We start from the raw sequence: 25,422 nt of genomic DNA, 5'->3' as shown, positions 1-25,422 counted from the left end.
AGAAAAAAGAGCTGGAGAACCATCTCCACCTTGGCTATTCCAGGAGCACCTGCTTCTCCTTAGTATGTCTGCCATCCTTTTAATGATGGCCTGAACAATAATGATGCTGTTGGTGCCCTGAACTTCTGAAATGCTGCTGTTCCTTGGCTTCTTGACTACGCTGTCCCTGTATGTAAAGTTACTGTCTTCAAACAAATGCCATACACAACCATTGGATTTAGGACACTGTCAACAACATGCCCCTTGACAGCACATGGAATTACTTTACTCCAGGGAGGGACTTATTTAAAAGATGCAAACTTCACTTTGGTGAAGAATCAGAGGATGCTGGAGAAATCCAGAAGATACAAGTCTTGGCACACCATTACCTGCCTGCTTCAGATGCAGTTAACTCTCCTAAAGCAGGTTTTGCAAGTGTACCAGATTGGATGAGACACTGACCGGAAGCTTTAGTACACTCGGAGTTTCCAGAGATGAATGGTAGCAGAACTATTGGGATCAATGGCCCTAATTTTTATTTGAGTCAAGTTTTTAAAAGATAACATTTCAAGCAGCAGATTCCCCAGGGTTTTCTCAGTGGCAGGAAGGATCAAGCCCATTTAGAAAGTTCCATGACTGAGACAGGAGGGTAGAGGGCAGGGCACAACCATTAAAAGAATGACACAGCAATTGAGGGTATGACATAAACTGTTTAGAACCAACCAGGCCCAAGATGGCAGAGAATATGACTTCCAGTGGACATTGAGCCTCATTATACACTCATTGTAATACATTAACATGCTAAATGGCATACCCACAGGCACCATGACAGTTCTGAGGCTGACATAAAAGGCCAAAAAGTGGGTGAGGGGACCCAACCCCCTCCCCAAAATAATTGGAATAATCCTCCCACTTGTTAGCATATGAAATTAACAAGCCCATAAAAACTAACCACCCCCACACCCTGGGTCTCTCACTTTCCAGATGGCCTGTTTTCTGCCTGTGGAATGTGTATCTCCTAGGCCACTCTCACGTTTCAAGACAACTCCATCTCCCACCTCCTCTCTTGCCATCTGAAATGGCCTGCACTCTGTCTATGGAGAATGTATCTCCCTGAATAAACCTACTTTCACTTTACTATGGTGGCTCTCAAATTCCTTCCTGCATGAAGCCAAGGACAGTCACTTGGCAGGGCACATCTCAGGGACTTACCCAAGACCTGGGACATGACCATCCTCTAATGCCCCATTTTCTTGCAACATGACCAAGAGAGAGAAGAGGTCTTGGAGTAAGGAACTGGACAGTGAGTTTGTCAAGCAGCAACCATCCCTTCCCTCTCCAATTCACACAGGGGAGAAGGATTTGACATTAGCGCCCCACTCCCCTTTCTACAGGACTGAAGGTGCCATATATCCTGTTTCCATTAAGTTGGAAAATAGTGATTACCTCTTTGCTAACATTTGCTAAGCTACTGGACCTGCCAGGACCTCATTTTCCTGAACAAGGAGAAAGAAATACGATAAAAAGAGGGAAGCAAGGGAAGAAGTGCCTGGTGCTTATTTGGTGACTACAAGAGTTCCCTATAAGCTGGACTAACATAGAAAGTGGGAGGGCTGAACCAGACTTGCGAATACACCCACACACACCATGCGTGGCGTAATTCAGCCCAGTCACCGTGCACAAGCAAACTCATGTGTCCTTCCCATCCCAGATGGTGAGCATCCAGCAGTCAATGGCCGTAGGCCAGGCTGCTGTGGGAGTCAAGCAGGTGGGGAGAGAAAGAGCTAAGAATCTCCCACGCCTGGGGAGTATGATAGGGAGCCTCTGTGGAGCCCTCACTGAACAGTAACTGTGACCAAATGTGCTAGAGCAGAGACAGTATCTGCTCATCTGTCTCATGGACAGAACTAAGAGAAACATCAACACAACAATCAGACAGCAAAATGTAAGCAGCCCTTGGTTGTCTGTTATACTTCTAAATACACTTTTAGTGCCAATGGTGACAGTGCTGAAACTATGGGCATGGTTTTCAATCTTCTCCCAAGTTTTGTTCACCATTAATTATGATAAGGCTACTACTGTCAAGAAGTATGATTGAAAAATGAAAAATAAATAAAAACCCCTAAAGGAAATGTGGATCTAAGAGAAAATAGATTGAAAAGGATCATGAAAATCCAATCCTTTAGAAATAGAGTAAGAACTAAAATTATTTGATAGAAATATATCTAAAAAGTAAAGGTGTCTAAATACCTAAGATACCAAAAGGAAAGAAGGCTAAGGAGTAAAGGTGGTCATGGACCCTATTGTTTTGAAGACAACAAACCAAGAAGTAGTAAATCCTCTACTTGAAAAAGGTAAAGAACCTGGGCATAAATTTGGTCATAAATTCAGCCTAAAAGGACTCTTCCACTTTTTCAGATGGCCCTGCTAGAACTATCTCCAATGACAAAGTTGTAGCCTCTCTGCAACTGTCCAGTTCACCTCGCCCTTGGACCATCAAACAAGTGGATCTAACCAGGGCTCCCTACTGTATCTTCAAGGGAAAAATTAGACCAGGTCTTTGACCAGAAACACCTTCACACGCTTAACTGGAAGGACAAGAGTGCACTGGCTGGACTGGTAGAGGTCATCAGAACTAATTACCGTGATAACTGTGATGAGATCTGACATCACCCGGAGGCAAACTGGAAAAGAAAATAAAGCTCCAGAGCTTGCCACAAAACTAGTTTAACATCTCTATAAATAAAAATCTTGTTAACATCTCTGTAAATAAAAATGAAACATCCATTCAAGACAAAACAAAAAGCTGTCGAGGCATTAGACCCAGGGAGTAAAAACTGGCATACAACTTCCTATCCTACCCCAAAGATGATGAAATAAAATCACACACAAAAAAAGAATCTTTGGAAGATTTGAGACCAAACTAAAAATTAATGTTGTTTAATTAGAAAATGCTGGGAAGTCTACTTTGCTATGTTTTCATCAGGAGTCAGGCAGCAGCAGTAAACTTCTCATTCTGTATTACTGATTCTGACAGGAGTCAACTCTTTGGACCAGATGATACCTCTGACTTTGGTCAGCATCACAAACCATTAAGGAAAACGTCTATAGACATTGTGGGTGGATTACTGTTGATGTTGTGAAAGAAGCTTATACTGTCAGGATGATTCCAGCAGCAAGTATATGTGTAGGTCAAATCCTCAAGCCAACTGAAGCCGGCTTTAAAAATAAATTTACTGTGTCTCATAATGAGAAACTGGAGGCAAGACAGTTCAAGGATTGGCTATCTCAGGGGCTCGACATTGTCAGAAAGCATCCCTATTCTTTCTATCCTCTGTACTACCATCCTCGGCACATTCACGATTCTGTCTTTGGGATTATCCCCCTCAACTGACAACAGGTAGAAATAAGCCACTCTTCATTACTAGAAATGGCCCAACTGAATGTCTCTTATAGCTCTGCCCTGAATGAATTCACAGGCAGTTAGAAAACAGCTGAGAGAAGAGAGCAGCCTCAGACATAATGCTTAAGAGTTCCTTTATCATAAGCAATCAAAGTTCTCAAAACTGGAAAAATCAACAAATACTCTATTTAAACAAAAGTTAAATACGGCTGCCCAAAATAACTAAAATAACACAATGACCAATAGTTAAACTCTCTCTTCATATATTGTTAGTACATGTGTACCTCCTTCAACTGGATAACTTTTTTAGGGTGTTTCATTTTTCCTAAAAGCACAGTACATGAATCACAATTTGTTTAAATTATTCTGATATTACATTGATAAGAATCATCTCTTAAATATTTAAATACCATTGGAATGCAACTTTGATCATTTGGGGAAACTTCCACTTCAACTCGATGAGAAATATCCATTATATTTACATATTTTATTCTTTTTGAAGCAGGTCACCTCCAGACCTCTTGGACTACTTCACCCTTTTCTACGGAAGTGTATGCGACTCATGAGTTCTCGGAACATCAGTATTAAGGAGTAGTTATTCATGTTCTCCTTCCACGTTTCATAAGTCCTTCTCAACTTGTCATAATAACTTTCTTTCTTCAAGTTGAAATCTGATCCAGTTTTTTTTAAGTAACTGTCTTTTTTCCATATTTCTCTCCAGGAGCCTTTGAATTTTTCAAAATAACTTTCTTTTTCAGATTCTTCCTTCCATATTCCTTCTCCTTTTTTTACAGCTGTTAATTCAGCTTTAAGTAAGTTTCTGTGAATTCTCCAATAGATTTTAGAATCATAATTTAGCCCTTTAACAAGAACAGTCTTGCCAAGGCCTCTTCTCAAAATTTCTTCATTCAGACTCACACTAAAATATCTACCCTTGAATAAAAAATAACACAAACCAATTATTTTTAAAAATTACTAGGCTACCCATAATACGCTTCTTACTTTAAAATCATTCTGCAACTTGAGTTCTCCATAGAAAAGTAAAAAATGTAAAGCAAAGGGGTCCTTAGAGCTTAAAACAGCCAAAACTAAATCCAAGAATTTCATTACTAGAAGAGACCACTGTTCAAAGACAATTCACTCCTTCATAACATGTAGTTCTCCACAGGCTCACTGGTCGCCCAACCCAAAATGTGCAGAAGCAATAAACAATGAAAAGGGTTCTGGGTTTTTTCTGTTGTTGTTTGGAGGGGGAAAGGAGCACACCAGATAGGCAAAATGACAGAAGGCCACAGCAAAAGAAACTAAAGAAAACTAATGAAACTAAAAAGTAGACAAATGTAAAATGAACTGAATCATCATTGATCTGTTAAATTAGGTTCAGAATTCCAGTGTTTAGGAAGGCACTGACATGTAAATACATTTTTTTTAAACTCCATAAAATAATTAACATTAAAATAGTCCTGGCCTCTGAATCTTCATCCTTCAGTAAATTTCCTTCATGGAACACCTCACTGCCCAAGGAAACCAGCTACATGGAATTTTTTTGTCACTAATTTACAGTGTAAAGGGGATCCTGCCTAACTATTTCCACACACAGTCTTTCTACCTAACAAGATTAATTTTAACAAAGTATTAAAAATTCCATAGTTTCAATAGACAAGTAATTCACAGTTAAATTTTTTAAATATGAAAACTCCAGGTTAAAAGTAGGAAACATTTTCTAAGACCATCCAAAGGAATAAAGTAAACTTTTGTTCCTTGAAATGGAGGAACTTTTGGTAAATAATGATAATCAGGTAAGAAATACAGCTTAAAGGGTTTATATTATTTGTCTCAATCTTTTAAATTTTATAGGCAGAACCAAAATCAGAATAATTAAAATTGACCTCACACAACAGCAAAATTCAACAGGAGAAGTAAATTACCACTAAACGCATAAAGTACATTTGGTCACCTTCCAGGAAACAGTATAAAGTAAAGACAGAGAAGATGAAGTGTGGACTCAGGAGCCAGGAAGACCTGGGCTTGAATACTGGTTCCTCCACTCAGTCACCCTGAGTCCTACCTGCAAATGGGAATAAAATGATCTCACAGGGTGGTTTTGAGGATAAATAAAATATACTTCTCAACTGAAAAGAGAAGCTGATATTCTGTAAGGCCTTCGGGATCTTTTACATAATATTGTATATTAACTTAGTTTTCAGTGTAAGATGCTTCAACCAATCAGTATTGGGTAATTCTTATTTTCAAAAAACTGAAAATGATCTAGACATGCAAAAATTAATGGATTTCATTAAACTCTCTATTAGAAAGTCAAGCAGCTTTTAATAATTAAAATGGTTATAATTCTAATCACTTTAATGTGAGGTTATTGTTTTCTTCAGATTCTTCTTTCTTGTTTGTTATGTAACAGGGGACTTTAAAAATAAGAAAAACTGCTCTTAATCCTGTCATAATCGTATTTCAACTATTTCATTTTTCCATATTCTTTTCTTCAGTAATCATCCACCAAAAGAAATTTGGAGGAATTACAGACTAATATACTATGGTGTTTGGTACATGTTGTATGAGGCTGGGTCCTTCAGCCAGCTTTATTCTATGTGTACATTTGGCATGCACAGAATTAAATTACATTTAAAAAGTTAAAAAAGAAAAAAAAGCAATTTAGAGGAAGACACATCCAGGGACTCAGGACAGTGGCAGGGCAGCAGCAGTGGAGTTCTGCGGCACCCGCAGTTACAGAATGGCTACGGCTGGTCACAAAAGTGAGGACACGCTGAGGCAGTCTTCAGATGGCTGACTACTGATCATAAACAGGACTTCAATAGGCTCAATTTAAGTATGCCCAGTAGTATTAAATATGCTCAGTGCTTTCCGAGCTTATATGTTAAGACCTACCAATCTACGAGGTACTGGGCCAGACTGAGCAATATTTACCTTCAGAAAACACCCTTGCTCTTTGCAGTTGCTAGTTGACAAGTCTCACTCAATGAGTGGTTTCTCATAACAAGTATGATATATTATACTTATGCAAAAATAAATGTATAAGATACTCCTTAGGGGGAGGGTATAGCTCAGTGGTAGAGTGTGTGCCTAGCATGCACAAGGTCCTAGGTTCAGTCCCCAGTACTGCCATTGAAGAAATAATAACAATAATAAATAAACCAGATTACCTCCCCCTACCAAAAAAAAAAAAGATACACCTTAAATTAGCAATGTCCAGAGTCATGAATAATTTGAAGTTTTTTCTTTTTCTTAATTCTCTATTTTTTCTATTATAAACATACATAACTAAAATTTTATAACAAAATTTATAAGTGAAACACCTGGTCATCTATACATAATCACTATAAGTAGTTCAAAAAGACAAAAAAAAACTCAGTCCATTATATATTCATGGTTCTAACTAATGACATATCTATGTATAAATAATAAAAATAAAATATCACTAGTTATTTCTTCACACTACTTACCTTATTCACTAAAAGGTAGCAAAAGAGTGCTGAATTCTCCTTTCCAAGAAGTTGGAACCATAGTACTTGGGAAGGTTTTAGCTCTTTTTGTAACCACACCTTCCCAGTTTCAGTGAGTTCTACTCCTGCCAGCTTAACCAGCAAGACACCACATGGCTCTTCTAAAAAGATTAAGTAAAAAAATAAATAAATAAAATAAAATAAAATAAAAATAAAAAGATTAAGTAGAATAGAGTTTAGCTTTAATATCATGTTGCAAAAGCAAATTCCAAAGTCATATGGCCCCCAAAAAACAACCAGTTATATTCTGTATACTTATAAATACCCCATTTATTTCTATAGTCAAGTTTTCTTTAAAAATGATACAAGTATTTAATAGATGAAATAATTTCAAAAACTCATTTCATTAAGCTCCAGAACAGGATGTTGGTTTAACCAATTTACCTTTTTTTTTTTTTTAATTTTCAGATTTATTTCTACGTATATATACACATAAAGCTATAGAGCCAAAGCTTTTTGGTTACAATGGACTTAATTTGGGGGACCTGAATCTTAGCTCTCCTTACAACAAAGTCAAAAGTCCGTCTCTATCCTATAGAGCAAAAGTAGTGAATGGAACATAAGCTTTCTATTAATAAGCCATTTTTAAATGAACAAGATTATACTCTGCCTTCTTATTACATCATCCGAAATGGTGCTTGGGTAGCCACTTTCTAGTTCTACAATCATTTTATGGGTAAACATGTTTAACTAATGTAAATGCAAAATGGTCTCTTTCACATGAACAATTTATATCAGTTACAAAAAAAGTATTAACACTATCATTACATTTGTATTGGTTAACATCTGCTGGGATGCATAACACATATGTCTGATTCTGTCAGTTATTAGAACGCTGCATATATGGCCTTTAACGTCTATAGAAAATACTAAAATAAGTGAGGGAGAAAAGTAAGGTAACAATTAAGGCTTTCTGAGGTTCCTTTCAGCTCTAAAATTTTGATTGTATGTACCAAGTTGATAAACATCTTATCATGTGATGTGAAGCCCACTCATAACAATATGCATATATGGCAATTACAGTGCTGTGGCATTGCACAACTTTTGGGGCAGATTCCCACTGAATACCATCCCTGGAGCTGTGCAGTGTACAGCCTGAACAATCAACAAGCAATGACCTTACTGTCTAAGCACTAATGAGTCATTACTATTTCAGATAGGAAAGACTTAAATTATTACAACATTATTACAACTGACAAGGTAGAGGACTTATGAAGTGTAAACCATCCTGGGAGCTGAAATGGCCAACAGATAAACATCCCAGGTAATCTTTCTTTAGGGAACAATAGTCATTCAAATTGTGTAAGTTCTGTTTGATTTATTAAAAGAATCAATCACGTCAGGTATGTTTATGGGGAAAAAAAAATCAATCTTATTCCTTTACAGCTATATCTCATTGAACAGAGTGCTATTCATTCATCTTAGGGTAAAGAAGTAAGAACCCCTTACTATAGAACATTAAAGTAATATTAAGAAGATCTTTAACTATAACTCAATTAATTCATTCAATAAATTGTGCCAAGTCTCTGTTGGCTAACAATTATTTTTCTAGGAACTGTGAATAATGAGATAGAAAGGAAAAGGTCCCTGACCACCAGGGGCTCACAGTTTAGTAGGAGGATATAAACCTAAGTACATAATTACAGGAAAATGTGTTTCAGTACTGTAATTGCAGTGTGTACAAATTGCTGTGGGGCATAGGAAAAAAAGAGGCTAATTCTGCTTGGGAGTTAAGGAGAGCTTCCCAGAAGAGTTGGCATTTGAGCTAGATCCTAAAGAATTTGCAGAAGCTAAGGCACTCCAGGCAAAGAACCGTGCCCAGGGCGTGAGAACATGTGGATGTGGCAGGAAGGTCTGTGTGGCTGGGGTCTTTGCCACGAAGCAGGGACAAACGGGAACTGCAGCAGGAAAGATCTGGTTTCTGCCCAGCTTGCCAACCTCCTTTGGTGCCACTTGTCCCTTCTACCCCACGCCCTGGCCACATGAGCTTTCATGAGCCACGCTCACTCCCACGCATGCTCTTCCTCGCCAGGCCCCTCCCACTCTTCTGGTCCCTGATTAAACAGCAGCTGCTCAGCGACCACAATGTGTATTGGTTCCCCCTTTGCCAACCTCCAATAATTCTCATCCTTTTTTCTTCATAGCTTTTTGGATAAGTTTTCATTTGTTTGTTGCCTACCTTTCACCTGGACTGTAAGCCCAGAGGGGTAGATGGTCTTGTTTGTTTCACTCAGCACATATAGCTGGTGTAGAGCCTAGAACATAACAGGGGCTCCGTATTTGTGGGATAAATGCTTGAATGCCTGAATGAACTACCAAGAGGTTGAAAGAAAAAAGGAGGGAAGGAAGGAAATAAGGAGCCAAATTAAACAGTTCCTTGTATATAAACCATGAGTTTGGACTTTCACAGACAAGGGATAGTTATTAAAACTTAAAATGACATTTTTTGCTTTTTTATAAATAACTTTTAAAAAAGAAACACTAAAATAGTTACTTAGTGTCAGCATTTTTGCACCTGACTTACTTCTCCATGAAGATATAATAGGTACAGTAATGGGAATATGTTCAATTTCCAAACCATTCTCGGTTATGCGGCGAAGTCGTCCTCGTAGTTTAACATTTCTTCTTATAAACTCTACTGGAATATCTGAAGAACTTGTGAATTTTGAGGTCTGTTGATTTACAAGGAGACAAATGCAATATTTTATTACTATTTTCATTTTAAAATTAAGTATGTCAAATTCTCTAAACATTTCAAAGAAGACATTACCACCGAAAATTCTGAATTTGGTTCTTAATTTTATATTAATATTAATATGATTTAACAGAAAATGTCTACAGGAACATTATATAGAAATCTTTAGTCATAATTTTACTATTTCAAGTTACTATATAGGGAAAATTAAACAAACTCCTAACTTCTAAAAGCTTATGTCCTCAAAATATGACACAATTCATCAAAAAGCAGTGAGTCTGAGCCTGGCCCCACACAAATCAGGTTAAACAGTCACTATTCTATTCTACACATGCACCATCTGTTCATGCAGGTACTGCTGGAAGGATCTGACCAAAGCTGAGCAAGTTAAATTACAACTCCTAATCAACAAGTTTTTTTTTTCTTACTTTTTATCTCACAGGAGAAAAAGGCAAAAAAAAAAAAAAAAAAAAAGACCAACAGTGAGAATTTATTTAAATTATCTAACACTTAGGTAACACCCTGGGGTTAGGGTTAGTCAACATTTTACACCTATGTCTTCCACATTAACAGTAGTGTAGGGACAAGCTTCGTTCATAATCAAGGCTAAGTAAAAGCCTCAAATATACAGAAAGATAAATTGGTACCCAATTTCCTAAAACAGTAAAGTTGACCTAAACATTTAAAAACAAATATCCACACATGAAAAATACTGTAGCAAACAAACTCAGGATGTGGACCATTCAATGGCATAAATGACTTGGTTGCTCTAACAAATCAATGGCTTGAGGAAAATAATGAGGGGGGAGGAAGGTGACGGCAGACTGTTATAAAATAAATGAGACTTAAGAGATATAACAAACAGATACCGTATATGGATTGTTTGAATCCTGATTTGAACATATCACCTATTTTAAAAAAGACACCATTGAGACAATCAAGGTCTGGGTATTAGATGATACAAAGGGACTATTAATTATGTTAGATGGGATAATGTTCTGGGAGAGACACTGTATGTCTCCTGATGCAGGACACAGGAAGTAGTACACACCATCACCTTTTTTCACTGAATCTACTAGAGGAACACAAATCCAGATTGTAGGACATTCTATAAGACAACAACTTCTTGGAGGGAGGGTGTAGCTCAGTGGTAGAGCACATGCTTAGCATCCATGAAGTCCTGGGTTCAATCCCCAGTACTGCCATTTTAAAAAAATAAATGAATGAATAAATAAACTTAATTACCTCCCCCCAAAATAAAAAAAAAATAAAATAAAATAAAATAAAATAAAAAGTTAGTCACAAGAGGCAAAAATTAAAAATAGATTCAGAGTACTCCTGGGCATATATCCAGAGGGAATGTTAATTCAAAAAGATACATGCACCCCAATGTTCATTTCAGCACTATATACAATAGCCAAGACATTGAAACAACCTAAATGTCCATTGACAGATGACTAGATAAAGAAGCTGTGGTATACTTATACAATGGAATCCTACTCAGCCATAAAAAAGAAAAAATAATGCCATTTGCAGCAACATGGATGGACCTGGAGATTGTCATTCTAAGTGAAGTAAGCAAGAAAGAGAAAGAATATACCATATGATATCATTTATATGTGGAATCTAAAAAAAAGGCAAATGAACTTATTTACAAAACAGAAACAGACTCACAGACATAGAAAGCATACTTACGGTTACTGGGGTAGGGAAGGAGGTGGGAAGGGATAAATTAGGAGTTTGAGATTTGCAGATACTAACTAATTTATATAAAATAGATAAACAAGTTTATACTGTATAGCACAGGGAACTATATTCAACATCTTGTAGTAATTTATGGTGAAAAAGAATATGAAAGCAAATATATGTATGCTCATGTATGACTGAAGCATTATGCTCTACACCAGAAATTGACACAACATTGTAAACTATTCTTCAATAAAAAAAAAATATAAAAAAAATGGAGTCAGAGTAAAAGTTTAAAGGAGACTAAAAAGCCATGAACAACTAAATATAGAATGGAATATTACTCAGCCATAAAAAAGAATGGAATTTTGCCATTTGCAACAGTGTAGATGGACCTAGCTGATATTATGCTAAGTGAAATAAGCCTGAGAGAAAGACAAATACTGTATGATAACAATTACAAGTGAAATCTAAAAAAAAAAAAAAAAACAAACGAACAAATATAACAAAACAGAAACATAGTCATAGACACAGAGAACAAAGAGGTGATTGCCAGAGGGGAGGGGAATGGGGGAAGGAGAGAAATATGTGAGGGAGATTAAGGGGTACAAACTTCTAGTTACATAATAAATGAATCACAGGTATGAAATGTACAGAGTGGGGAATACAATCAATAATTATGTAATGTCTTTCTATGGTGACAGATGATAACTAGACTTATGATGATTCTGAAATTTATTGAAATATCAAATCACTATGTTGTGGGACAGGAAGTAATGTAGTATTGTAGAGCAATCTTACATCAAAAACAAATCCACTCATAGAAAAAGAGGTAAGGTTTGTGGTTATCAGAGGGGGAGAATTTGGAAGTTGCAAACTTCTAGTTATAAGATAAAGTACTAGGGAGCTACTATACAACCAGATTAATATAATTAACACTGCTGTATGTTATATATGAAAGTTGTTAACAGAGTAAATCTTAAGAGTTCTCATCATAAAGAAAAAAATTTTCTTTCCATTTAATTTTGCATCTATATGAGATGATGGATGTTCACTAAACTTACTGCAGTTATCATTTTATGATGTAAGTGAAATCATGCTGTACACCTTAAACTTACACAGTGCTGTATGTCAATTATATCTCAGTTTTTAAAAAAAGAGTTCAAGGCACTAAAAAAAGAGATAAAAGTTCTGAAATTGGAGGCTGGGTGAAAAGGTAACAGCTAGTAAAGACGCAGTATGGTAGAGTAATGTGGTGCAGTCAATGATAATGCAAAACAGTACAGAGATAATAAGTGAAGGAAATAAATAAATACAGGAGCAATAGCCCCATCCCATTTAATGGCACTGAAATTACATCCTAAGGCAACAATCAGGTACATTAAAAAATACTAATAAATCTTGAATTACCAAATGGATTTTTACAATGTCTTAAAATATTATTGAAAGGGCAAAAAAATACACTAAGGGAAAGCATAAATTATTCCACTCTAAGGGACATAATTCAACTGTGATTTAAATCTAAAGCCACTATAGAAAACACTTTTGAGCGATTATATCATTCTAGCAGGCTAAATCTTTTTCAGATTCCTTTTTATCCACAGAGAAAAGTGATTATGGAAATACAGGCTGTGCAATTACATTCCATAAAATCCCGTGGATGTGTTACTTTTAAACCAAGACCTTAAAGTATGTTCATTGTTTTAAAAAACTATTTAAAAGCTTCTAATATGAATAACATAATGTTACACTGCTTAAGATAAAAAACAGTTTGAAGTGAGAAAAATTAACTATCTATTGCTTATTCAAAATGTCTTTTTCATATTTTAACTTACCAGTCGGACGCTTCTTAGAAGTAACGTTACTCCAGCTATGGCCATTACAGTGCTGATGCTCTTCAGAAAGAGATTGAATGATTAATTCTCACTAATTATTATTCACAGTAGTAAAAGTACTAATTAGAAGATTAAAAAAAAAATCCTTTCTACACCTAACTGCCCAAATAAGGCATATCCTTCAACTAAAGGCCCACTTCTTCCCAAAAAAAACTAACTGCCCACCCACCCATTAATTTTCCCCTTTTTCTCCCAAACCATCTGGCATGCACAGTAATTATATACATAATATTGTACTGTTTTCTATTGATTATACTGCTTTAACCGTAAGTTCTTGAATATATGAAAAAGTCTAATACTTCTTGCGCAAGGCCCACAGGAACTCCATAACCCTGAGTCTGCAGGGGGAATTTAAGTATCTGGTAGAAAACTTTATCACCAAAATCTTAAAATAGAGCACCCTGGGAAATACATGTGGGCAAACAGTTGGGAAAAACTTAGCGATGTTTTTAAAGTGCTTCGTGGAAACTGAAATGTACATAAAGATGTTTAAATAAAAAGGATCTTGCAACTCCCTCAATGACAGTGGTCCTCTAACACGTCTTCCCTAAGCATGTACGAAATGGAGTTGAAAACCTACACAAGGGTACATTCTGTGACTGGGTTATTTGGAATACTAACTATATCCATGTGCTAACTTAAACACTGTTTCCTCTCCCATTCCTGCTGAGGTTATTTTTTAATTTGAAATTACCCATGAATTTCTTCCTGCTTAACTGGGAGAACCAAGGCCTTGTCAATTAAGATACGTATATATGTATTTATATAAAACACATATAATACGACTCATCAATGCTACAAATATTTATCTAGCACTAAGTGGCAGGCACTACTCTAAGGACTGATGCTGCACTGGTGTGTGAAAACAGACAAGGTCCTGGCTCTAGCGCTGCTTGGCTGCAAAGTATTTGCAAAGCTGATGATCCTACTCAACTTCCCAGCAGAATTCAACACAGTTAATCATTTCATCTGAAAATATTCTCTTCCCTTGGCTTCCAGGACACCTGCTTTTACTGATATTCCTCCTCCTCCCTGTCTGTTCCTTCCAAGTTTTTGCTGGCCTCCTCCTTTTCACTCCCCCAATTTTAAACGTCAGAGAAGCCCCCAGGTCTCAGTTCTAGGGCTTCTTCAGGAGCTTTCCTAACTCTCTCCAAGACATCATCCAAGCTTTAAATACTACTTAAGGTTTATGAAGCTCATTCCCAAAGTTATATGCCCAGTTCTGATCTCCTTTCTCACATGATTCCTCTGTCTAGTTGCCTACAACATGTAGTTACGTTTAGAAGTCTAATGACCATCTTCAAGTTCACATCTTTACTGAGAAGTCAAATTCACATGTGCAATAAGCTCTCTGGACTTTCCCAACAAATCATTTATCCCAACTCGTCCTTAGCGACTTACACCACCATCCACGAAGCAGGCAGCCCCCTTGATTCCTCTCTTTTTCACAAAGAAAAAAATCATCACCGTGGTCTTGGTCACAGTCCTCTCTCGCCTGGTCGCCTAAGACGTCCCCCGCCCTTGTTCGAACCCCTGTAGCCTCTCGCTTCACTTTTTAAAGACAAGAACACCCCTCTTTCCCCAGACCTACTACTGGAGCTACGCGCCCTCCCTCGGGCTCTGCCCGGCCCTCCCCAACTGCTCTACAGGACCCGCCGGAGCCCGGCGCTGGGCTGAGGCTCGCTCTCTGAGGTGTCAAGCCCGGCGCCGAAGCGCGCCCCGCGCGGCCCCGCACACGCGACCCCGGCCGGTCGGCCCGGCGGGCCCGCTGCCGGGGCCTCCCCACGACGCGTCTCCATCCGGCTCGCGCCGCGCGGCCCCGCGCCCACCAACTGCCCCGCCGGCGGGGTTGCGGTACCCGGACGAGGCGCAGGTGGTCGTCGGCCCACTGCGAGATTCGCGCCACCACGTTGGGCGCCGCTCCGTCCCGGTCCGGCGGCGGCGAGGCTGGGGCTGCGGGCCTCCCCGCCATGTTCCCGGCCTCCTGCGAGCCCGCGCCACCTCCTCGACCGGGCGGCAGGGGGCGCCGCTCTCCGCGGGCGGGAGGACGGCGGCATCCGCGCTCCTCTCGCCGGTGGGGCCGCCGCGCGAGACCACGAGTCTCCTCCGCAGCCTAGGAGTGGCCCGACCGCCGGCTATTCGCTTCTTTCTTCGCCGGGGGCGGGCCTCCCAGCCCGTTAGGAGGCATCTTCACTGTGACCCCCAGTATTTATGCAGGGTTTTCCCACAGCGCAGGATATCTCTGTGGGTCGGGGATGGGAGCCGCAGGATTCCCGGCCAAGCTGGTGGAAGAGGGTAACTTTCAACTCGCTTAACTCAGTTCAGTGTGGGTAGTACGTGCCCCACAAGAAAGAAAATTTAAGTAGATTGTTCCTTCCACCTGCTTCCAAATATAACAAGATGCATATTTCTTATAGTTGAATTGTGTTTTCAGATTGTCACAGCTGCTTAACTCCAATATCAGATGCTCTAAATTGTTAATTGATTAAGTGTAAGGAGCGGACATATTCCAAAAATCAATACATGGAAATTAATTAAACTTGTGGTAATCATCTTGCACTATATGCATATATCAAATCATTATGGTGTACACCTGAAACTAAGAAATGTTATATACAGCAATTTAAAAAAAATCAAGACATTTATAAGCTGCGATACACTGTAAATTATATAATATTCGTGTAAAAAATTTGTGTCTGAGTCATGGACAGCTGTGCAAGAAATCTTTAACTGGGATTGTCCCTGAGCTGAGGGATTGGGGATAGGAATGGGAGGGAGGTTTCACTATTTGCCAGCTCTAATAAAACATTTTGCAATAACAGAAATGTCTTATACCTGCACGGTCCAATTTCGTAGGTAATAGCCATGTGTGGCTATTGTGTGCTTGAAATGTAGCTAGTGTAACTGAGGAACTGAATTTTTAATTTTACTAATTTTAATTAATTTAGTCACTAGTGGCTAGTAGCTACCATATTGGACAGTCCAGGTACACTGTTGGAAGTTTTTTTAATTTATGCTACCTTTAAAAGTCAAAATAGATTATGTTGATTCCTAATATGAGGATTTCCTTCAAGGAATAAAATATATTGTCTCAGCCAATGGAAAGTAAATACAATAGCAAACACTTAAATCTTGCTTACTATTGTGCCAGGCACTATTCTAAATACATTTCATATATTAACTCCTTTGCTCCTCATAGCAACTTTATGAGGTAGGCGCTATTATTAATCCAGTTTTAAAGAGGAAGCACTTACGGAGTCATTAAGCCAGTAGCCAAGGTCACCCAGCCAAGAAGTGGTGAGCTGGGATATTGTGCTGGGATTCAGTTCAAGCCAGTTGGCTCAGTCTGTGCACTTAACCACAACACTGATTCCCACAAAGGCAATCAGCTGAATCACGTAAATCCCTATAAATTTCCAGTGATAGTACAACCCAAATTATATTGGGGAAAATCCAAATAAAAAGATACACTACAACCAAAATCCTTAATCACTATTTCAAATAAAAACAAAAATTCTGTACATTAACAAATTTTGAATAGCTTTAGTTAATAAATGAAAAAAATAAGATTTCTTCATGGGCAATTATATGCCTAATTCTGTTTCCTCTGCTTTTCCAATATCCTGTATCTCTTACCTCTTTTCTTCTCCCTCTCACTCTCCTAGTTGAAGACAGCCCAGTTTGTTCTCCCTACTTTCCATCCCAAAGTCCTTTTTTCTATACCCCAGATGTTAGCCACCTGGTTGACTCTAAGTCCTCTAGATTTCTCAAAATGTCCTTCTCAGTATTTCAGCATCATCCCACTAACCATTGATGTGAGAAGTGTGGTCCTTGCCCCAGGATTTCTATAGGTTAACAGAGATTTAACATTCTCCTGGATTGCTCCACCAAGGGACCCTGCTCCTTTTGCTGCTGGTGACCTCAGAGAACTCACTGGATATGCTGCTTTTGCGAGCAGAGAAGTATGCACAAAAAGCCACACTTTTAGATTCCCTGCCCATCTCTTAATTTCCCACAATACCATAGGCACAAAGACTGTGTCTATAATAGACTTTTTTGGAAGTCTTTTGTTTGTGATTTTTTTTCTTTTTTGGAAGTTTGATATTAATTAGGTGGAATTACATTTTCTGACTCACTTGGATATTAATGTGAATTTTCTTAGAATCAAAAGAAAAAGAAAAAATTGAATGGGACACTCTCAAAAACACCCCAGTTTCTAGCCTGATTTCCGGTTTTAAAGTCAACCATCCCACTTTTCTAACACACCCATTGTTATGGACTGAATGTTTGTGTCTCCCCCAAATTTTCTGCTGAAATTCTAACCCTCCATGCTGGTATTAGGTCTTTGGGAGGTAATTAGGTTTAGAGAAGATCATGAGTGTGGAATTCCCATAATGGGATTGTCTTTAAAAGAAGAGGAAGCAAGACCAGAGCTTCCTCTCTCCCTGCCTTGTGAGCGCACAGAGAGAAGGTGGCAGTCTGCAAACCAAGAAGAGGGCTCTCAGCAGGAAATGAATCTGGTAGCATCTTGATCTTAGATTTCCCAGCCTCCAAAATTGTGAGAAATAAATGTCTCTTGATTAAGCCACCCAGTCTATGGTAATTTGTCATAGCAGCCTGAGATAACTAAAACCTTATATACTCGAGGATCAGGAGGTGAGGTCAAAACGTCCTTGCTCCCTAAAGTATTACCCTCCCCCCACCCTCTTCAGGACTGAGGAGTGATCAAGGCTGTTATCCTGTGATCTCCAGGTCAATCTCCTATTCACTGAAGACTTTAGCATCTGACTTAACGCGTTTCTCTTCACCTCAGTTCCCTCCATTCTCATCTCTCAGGTGGTTGGCTGTTTCATGCCAGTGACTTTTCCCTCTATCCTACGTCAGCCATCCACTCCCACGATTACACCCTGGATCTTGTCTTCATCAGAAATTACAACATCTGCAATCACAGCCCTAACACCTCACCCTCCCACCACAACCTCCTGTTCTTCTGGTTAACTTGTGAAAATATTTCATAGCAATGATTCTTTGAGCACATTAAGATGACCAATCCACTCAGTCACCATGTCCTACTCATCAGTCCCCTCTGTCTTCAGCAGCCATCTTACCCAGCTTAGACTCTGTGATTTAGCATTATAATCATTTCCTTGAAAATAGGCTCAACTCCAGTCCCCCTCTGCTTCCTCTGCACTTGTCTGGCAAAACCCCCACACCGAGTTACACCTAACCTTCACCAAACACTTGGAGCTCAGTATGGGGAGATCTTTAGATTTTTTTTCAAGAGAAGCTTCAAATCTAAACATCTATGTGAAATCATCCTATTTTGAAATTAAAATTAAGTGTTGGTGACACACTGTGCTGGGCATAGAATATGCCTTGAGGCAGAGATCACAGATTTCAGTTTATTATTTCTGTTTTAATGGCTTTCCATTATGTTTCAAGTAGTGTCAGAGCTCCTTGGCTCACAGACAAGTTGCTGCATAATCAAGGCCCTGTCTATCTTTTCTTTCTTACTTCCTACTTCACTCATTGTGCCTCAGAACACACTCAGCACCCTGACCTTCTCTGTCTGCACACAACCAAGTTCATTCCTGCCTTAGAGCTTTTGCACTTACTGCTCCCTCTGCCTAGAATGCCCTGATCCCTCTTCCCTTTTCCCCTGCCCACCCCATCACCACCACCAAGCCGGCTCCTTACCCTGGAGGTCTCAGCTTAAATATCACATCCACAAAGAGGTCTTTTCTAAACACTATCTCAAGTAGGTCCAAACCACACAAAACATAAAATTTAATTTGTACTTTGATGAACTTGTTGCCAGCAATTAGGTTCTTGTCGCAGAAAGAATTCAGAGATGAGACTCAGAGGTCAAGAAAGTAAAATGGGGATTTATTAAGGGATAGGTAGTATGTTTTCAAGGGGAGAGTGGGCAGGCTCAGGTGAGCAGCTGCCCTGAGTTTCTTTGGCAACAGAGAGTATAACAATGAATGGGCAGAGTATCCACTGGGAAGGGAAGGGTTTGGGGTAATACTCCCTGCTTTTCATCCCAACTCCACCTTCCCTGGGGAAGGAGGGATCTTTGTCCTATTTAGTCTGGATCAGAAGTGTCATGGTGTTGGTGCATGATGGGTACTTCTAATCTGCAAGGCTAACTTTATTGTAATAAGGTCATAATGAACAAAAGGTTATACTCAGACACTGGAGATTCCTGCCTTTTCCCACATTTCTTTGTCGGTCTCCAGGCCACTTGTCACCACGAAATGTGTGATCACTTATCAGTCCTGAGGTTCCTGCTTTTCTCGGTCTGCCCAAGGACCCGTGTTGTTCACATGATGTAGGGTTTCCTGTCATTTGGCACGTGCCCCGCTTTCTCCGCTCATATATAGCTATCTAGCTATCTGCCTGCTTCAATAAACCAACAGTTAGGCTTTCCTTTTTATTCCCCTCCTTCCCCACTAGCCTGCAGGTCAGGGACTGTGTCTCTTTACTATGTCTGTGTCTGTGAATGCATGGCCAGTGCTGAGCATATTTCCTCATACACAGTGAAACAGAGCAGGATCCTGTGGGGGCCTCCCTGGTACAAATCCTGTCCCTGTCCTCTGTTTCTTGTTTGTAGGAAATAGGCCTCCTTCAGCCTCCTTGACCTTCCCCGAGTTCCAAAGGGCAGATTCAAAACAGATTGCTAATCAGGGAAGGGAGGGAATGGAGAGCCCAGGGAGGAACAGTCAAGAAACAATAGTGCAGCCTTGGGGCAGGGTCCATGGTTCCTCCTCAAGGAATATACATAACAGTACCTTTGAGTTCTTCTGCAGGAACTAAGGCCCCCACCCAGGAGGAGAATGGCAACCTCAGGCTGAGCACAAGGGTGAGCACCACCCTGTTACCTCACCACCCTCACCACCGACCCTCAGAGGAAATGCACACACCCTGCAGCCCTCACCCCAGGTTGCCTATAAAAACTCTTCCCGCTAAACCATCAAGGAGTTTGGGTTTTTCAAGCATGAGCTGCCCGTCCTTTCTTGGCCCTGCAATAAACATTTCTCTGCTCCGGTTTGTTTGGCTTCACTGTGCATTGGGCACACGGACTCTTGTTTGGTAATAGGATCAGAAGTTCATTAATCCCTATGAGTATTATTATTAACCTATCTCTAGTGAAGGAGTATAAAGCAAACTAACAGACTGACTTCCCAGATGTGAAACTGTTTGCTGATTCATTCTTTAATGAATTTGCTATTTCATTCTTTCACTTGAACCTAGAGGCTGTGCCCCAGGAAGGAGGCTGATAATCTCAGAAGAATGGACAGACCCTCCTAAAGATTGAGGTTAAGAGGAATGTAGCACCCTCTAAAACGCCCTGATTGTTATCGCCTTTTCTGTTCCATCCAGTTTTTCTACAAAACCTCAAGACCCCAACCCCAAGATGGGCTCACAGTCTTTCAGGCATTAGCCTGCAGTGACTCCCTTTGCCGGGCAAAGCAATAAAGCTGCTCTTTTCTTTGGTCACAGAACTCTGTCTCCGAGTTTGAATTCACTTTTTGGGGTGCAGAGGCTGATTTTTTGGCAACACTAGCAACTCAATTTCTGTCTCATTGTGTATTTACTCTACTTAATACCAACACATCTCCCCAACACAACCTCCTAAAAACCATAATTGGTGCAAGTGTTATCATCCTTATCGAAAGTTTTTCATGCCAAGACACCTAAGAGACAGACTGATGGCTGGTCTACACTTCCCCTTTTTTTGTTTTCTTGTTAGTAGAGGTACTAGGGATTGAACCCAGGATTGAACTCTACCACTAAGCTATACCCTACCTCCCGACTGATAGCTGGTCTATAAAGTCAGCTTTCAGTCAGAGGCTCCCGTCTCTAGCACAATCAGCTGGAGTCTGTATGACAAGGTCAAGTGGTCAAAAACATAGCCACTTAAACTTAAGGGAAAAGCTTGATTTCCTTTGTTAAGCCTGGGGCTCTAAGTAAAGCTTTTGCCCTCAGAAGGGGATGTGGGAAGCATACAAGAGATAAAACCTCCTCTCCAGAGCATTCTCCTCAACAAAATTGCTCTGCCACCTCAATTTTTTCATTGCCCTTTCTTTGCTCAGTAAATTATGAACTTCTACAGGAGAAAGACGTGTCAAGAAATTTTTATTCTTTCCACAGTGTACCTTTTGCAGAAAAGATAATCAATAAGTTTGTTGAATCAAAGTAAAAACCAAAGTAAGAATCAAAGACTATAACCAACATAAAAAGGAGTGTGTGGATATATTTCTGTGTTGTCACCTGTAATCTTTATATTATTACATTCAAGACTTAACTATTCTTACAGCATTTTCCTATTTATAATCCATTGTTCTGCCATTCCACTCTATCATGTAGTAAGCCTAATTTAGAAAACTGGATAGTGAAACTCAAGTGTTTGCCTCCTGGGGTTATCACTGCAGTACTTAGCTCTTATTAAATTTACATGCACTGTTTACTTTTACTTCAAGGTGTTAGTCTGGCAGTTAAATCTATGTAAGGAATTTCTGGCAGATCATAGCAAATTATATACAGACAAAATCTTTACTATATTAATATATATCCCTTAGTTTAGCCTTTGTGTTAGGACCATACTTATCGTGTGTGCTCTTTTGTTGGCCAAGAATAGAGATTTGCTTTGTCTATTTCAAATAAAAGAGGTCCTCCTAGTGTAAATGCTTGGAGTAGAAATAAGAGAGAAAGGAATCTCACAAAATTCCTTTGGAATCTTGGACACTGGAAATGTAGGAATCTCAGACACTGGAAAATGACCCCAGTGAAGCTTCAGGAATCACATCGGTGGGGATTTACGACCCTTCAGGCTAATGCTTCACTATCAACATAATCTTACTTCTCTGTTCTTCCATTTACACTTTCTTTCCTTCTTTCTTTCCCATTACAAAATTGACTTCCTGACCCTCTTCTCTATCACTGGGGTGACCATACAATTTAAGATCAAAACCAGGACAGTTTTCAGTATAAAAAAAATGCTAGTAATAATTTTGCTAGGACCACAAGTATAAACTTGTATTGTTGTAGAAACACAGGAAATTCAGTAACTGTTATCTACGTCATAGTTTATGCCGAACTATAGTTTCTGCATCCTTGAAATTTCAGCTTAATCGGTACAGCAAAAATCCCTGGGGCTTCTGAGTGGACAGTCTCCACTCACTGCCTCCAGGCCAGTAACAAGGCCAGTCTCAGAACAATATGAGCAGAAATACACCAAACCTGCCAAGGTAGGAAATATCTTATTCACAGAGAAAATTAGAGAACCATGCTTTAGCAGGTTCCCAGCAGGACCTGGGAAAACACTCGTGAGAGTGAATCTTGTTGAACTAGGGAAGCAGAATACAAGGCCAGTGGGGCATCCTGGGAAGGACACCTAGAGCCAACTGTACTACGTAAGAGGGATGATTCCTTAAATCAAGGACACGACGGCAGCCTACATTAATCAAGGGGAGATGCTAGACTGCCTTGGCAGAGTACTAAAGATTGGATTGTTAAAAAAAAAAAAAAAAAGGACTGGAATGCAAGAATGGGGTTACTACTCAAAACCAGAGAAATCACTATCTGAATATATTTTCTGGATACTACTTTCACTTGGAGGAAAAATGAATGTTTAACATCAGTAGCCACCAGGGAAACACAAATTAAACTACAATGAGAGTTTGTTCTCCAAAATTACACGCATTCAAATACTGTGTGTGCACATGGGTGAATGTATGTACATGCGAGAAGTGCATTAAACACAAAGAACAACTGGGAAACTATTCCAGATTGAAGTAAGCTATTATTCTTACATCCTATTATGTTTTCTTGAGTGGAAAATAGACAGTAAAACTGCTGTTCCTTCTGGCATTAGAAATAACACTGCATATGCTCTTAGGAATGAATGTCCCATTGTGTTTCATCAATGAAGAAATATCTTTGAGATCTAATGCCCTAGAATCTCTGTGTCCCATAACTTTGTCCCACATCTGCAGGGCCAAGTAGCCATGGCTGAAGTCCTCTACCACTGCTAAGACTTCTCACTTCAGAGTCAAAGAACTGCTGGGAAAGTCAGAAAACTAGACTGACTAGCCCCACTTAGAAGTTATGCTATCTAAATGAGACAGGCTGGGGCCTGGTACCCTTTGTTGATGTGCTTGACCTGGGCAAACATCTTGAGCAACAGAATACAAAGCAACTATAAGGGAGTAAAAATAACTGGGTACACAGAGCAGTTGCTGCAAATTATGAACAAGATACAAAAAGACCAAAAACCCAACTGCCACTTCTGAGGTGTTGGGAGCAAAAGCAGGGCACTGCGCATGATCCCTGCACAGGGCACCACCAAGGAGGCGGGATTACCACCTAAGCCATCAGCCTGGCCCCATCCATGGATCTGCCCCTACCTTCACCCCATTTACGGGACCACCTCTCCCGGACTTAGGGAGCCAGCAAGGGAACCTGTTACTTGTTTTTGCTTCCTCGTACTGCAGCACAAGTTCCAATAAAACTTGGCCTGAATTTCTCCTCTGATATCTTATTAATTAAGAAGTGCAAGAAACCTGACCAGTAACAAACTCTAAACTTAGCCTTGATTCATTTGAATGCTTACCATTTATCTGTATCCCAAACCTTTTCTGTCTTTTCAGTTCAATTTTCTCACCCTTCAGTTTCTTTTTGACCTTTTATTTACTCATATTAAAATACGTGGCAAATTAATTTCAACTTTTCTCTCCTCTCCTCCATCAACAGACTCTTAATTTTCTCTCATATTCTTCTTTTCTCCAGTTTCAGAGGGTATGTCTCTTCTGGCTAAAACTCTTATCCCTGCCAAATAATTATCTTCATTAAAGGTCACTTTTAAGGGGAAAGTATTTAAAGAATAGGAGATGGCATGAACCAAGAGACATAAATAGGAAATTGCAATATTGGTTCAAGAATTAGCTCCAACTATTTCTTGAGGAATTTTGTCATCACTTGAGAGTCAACAGAGATGATGCAAAAGATTCAGGATAGAATAATGCTGAGCTGTGAGGTGGGCTGGGTGAGTTGGTTTTGGGGCTACAGCTTTGGCAGTTAAGTGATTAAGAGTATGAACTTGAACTGGATTACCATAGTTGTAATCTGACTGCTACCTCCTAGCAGTCTGACTAGGACAAATCACTTACCTTCTCCATATCTCTATTTGCTCTTGTGTAAAATAGGAATTACAATAATGCCTACCTTTTAAAATTATGGATTCTCATAAAGATTAAATAAGCTGTGATCTTGGGGATATGAGAGTGAATGAAAACCCACTGCTAATTTTAGAGAAGAATACCCATGGGGCTTGCCTTGAATTTGGAGTGAGTACACAGTGTTCTTGAAATCTGGAATTATTTTACTGTGGCTGGTATGTAGATTAGGGAATGTGTTGGAATATGTGATAAGATCACGAAGATTATTGATTCTATCACTTGGGGGAAGCAATTTATTCTAAAGAAAGGAGTTCAAAATTTCTGATTGCACTTTGGAAGAACCCTATAATATTTGTAGCGAGGAATATAGACATGAGTTAGAAGAACTGAGAGTAAGGAAGAAACATCATAAGACTACTGCACAATCCTAGACTGACAGACAATTAAGAATCTCAAAAATACTTTGATATTCACCATAAGGAGTATGAGTGTTAACAAAATTCCAACTCTTAACTTTTGTTCTTATTTTTATCAGGACTGAAATAATGAAGAGTGTACCAATAGTTTTTTTTTTTCCCAACAGCAGTAAATGTTAATTTTAATAAAGAAAACTATTATCCTCATCTTGCCTTCTCCAGAACTTTGTCCTACAAATTGCCCCCTTTCTCCTTTGCACCCACGCTGGGCTCATTTCCCCAGCTCACTCACTGTACTCAAAAGCATGCTGTCTCAACTGCTTAGGATAAAAAGTGTTTGAAGCAAGTCCCTATTCACACTCCTACCACCACCTTCTGATTAAAACTGCCTTCTCTTTTAAAGCTGTTCCACCAACCACATTTTCTCCATCATCTGCACTCAAAGGTTCATGTCTTTGCTTCCTATAGCATCCAACTGTCCTTTCAATTCACCTTCACAGTGTCTGGAATACATTTCCTCTTTTCCTTTTTCAATGCTACTATTCTAGTTTAGACCCTGTTTACTCTGAAGGCCTTTAACTGATCTCTCCTTCAGTTTCATTTTATTAGACATTAGCAAAAAAAAAGCAGTC

General features: G+C 39.3%; 1 protein-coding gene across 1 annotated transcript; it reads right to left on the bottom strand.

The window, feature by feature from the left end:
• Positions 1-498: 498 nt before the first annotated feature.
• C1H3orf33 (chromosome 1 C3orf33 homolog) lies at positions 499-15,235 on the bottom strand. The gene is made up of 5 exons (XM_074369155.1): positions 15,053-15,235; positions 13,135-13,194; positions 9,443-9,590; positions 6,859-7,019; positions 499-4,315 (listed from the first exon to the last, which is right to left on the bottom strand). The coding sequence occupies exons 1-5, from the start codon at positions 15,164-15,166 to the stop codon at positions 3,914-3,916; spliced, it is 885 nt and encodes a 294-aa protein (XP_074225256.1). The 5' UTR covers positions 15,167-15,235; the 3' UTR covers positions 499-3,913.
• Positions 15,236-25,422: the final 10,187 nt, after the last annotated feature.

This window comes from Camelus bactrianus, chromosome 1 (assembly GCF_048773025.1).
Source record: "Camelus bactrianus isolate YW-2024 breed Bactrian camel chromosome 1, ASM4877302v1, whole genome shotgun sequence".
NCBI classification, from domain to species: domain Eukaryota; kingdom Metazoa; phylum Chordata; class Mammalia; order Artiodactyla; family Camelidae; genus Camelus; species Camelus bactrianus.
This window is presented reverse-complemented; position numbering and strand designations above follow the sequence as displayed.

Excerpts from the sequence above, each read along its gene's own strand:
- C1H3orf33 (XM_074369155.1), bottom strand. The coding sequence starts at position 15,166 with ATGGCGGGGAGGCCCGCAGCCCCAGCCTCGCCGCCGCCGGACCGGGAC. Across the intron at positions 7,020-9,442 it reads TATTATATCTTCATGGAGAA|AAGAGCCATGTGGTGTCTTG; the intron begins GTAAGTCAGGTG and ends TAATCTTTTTAG. Across the intron at positions 4,316-6,858 it reads GCTACCTTTTAGTGAATAAG|GGTAGATATTTTAGTGTGAG; the intron begins GTAAGTAGTGTG and ends TTTTTATTCAAG.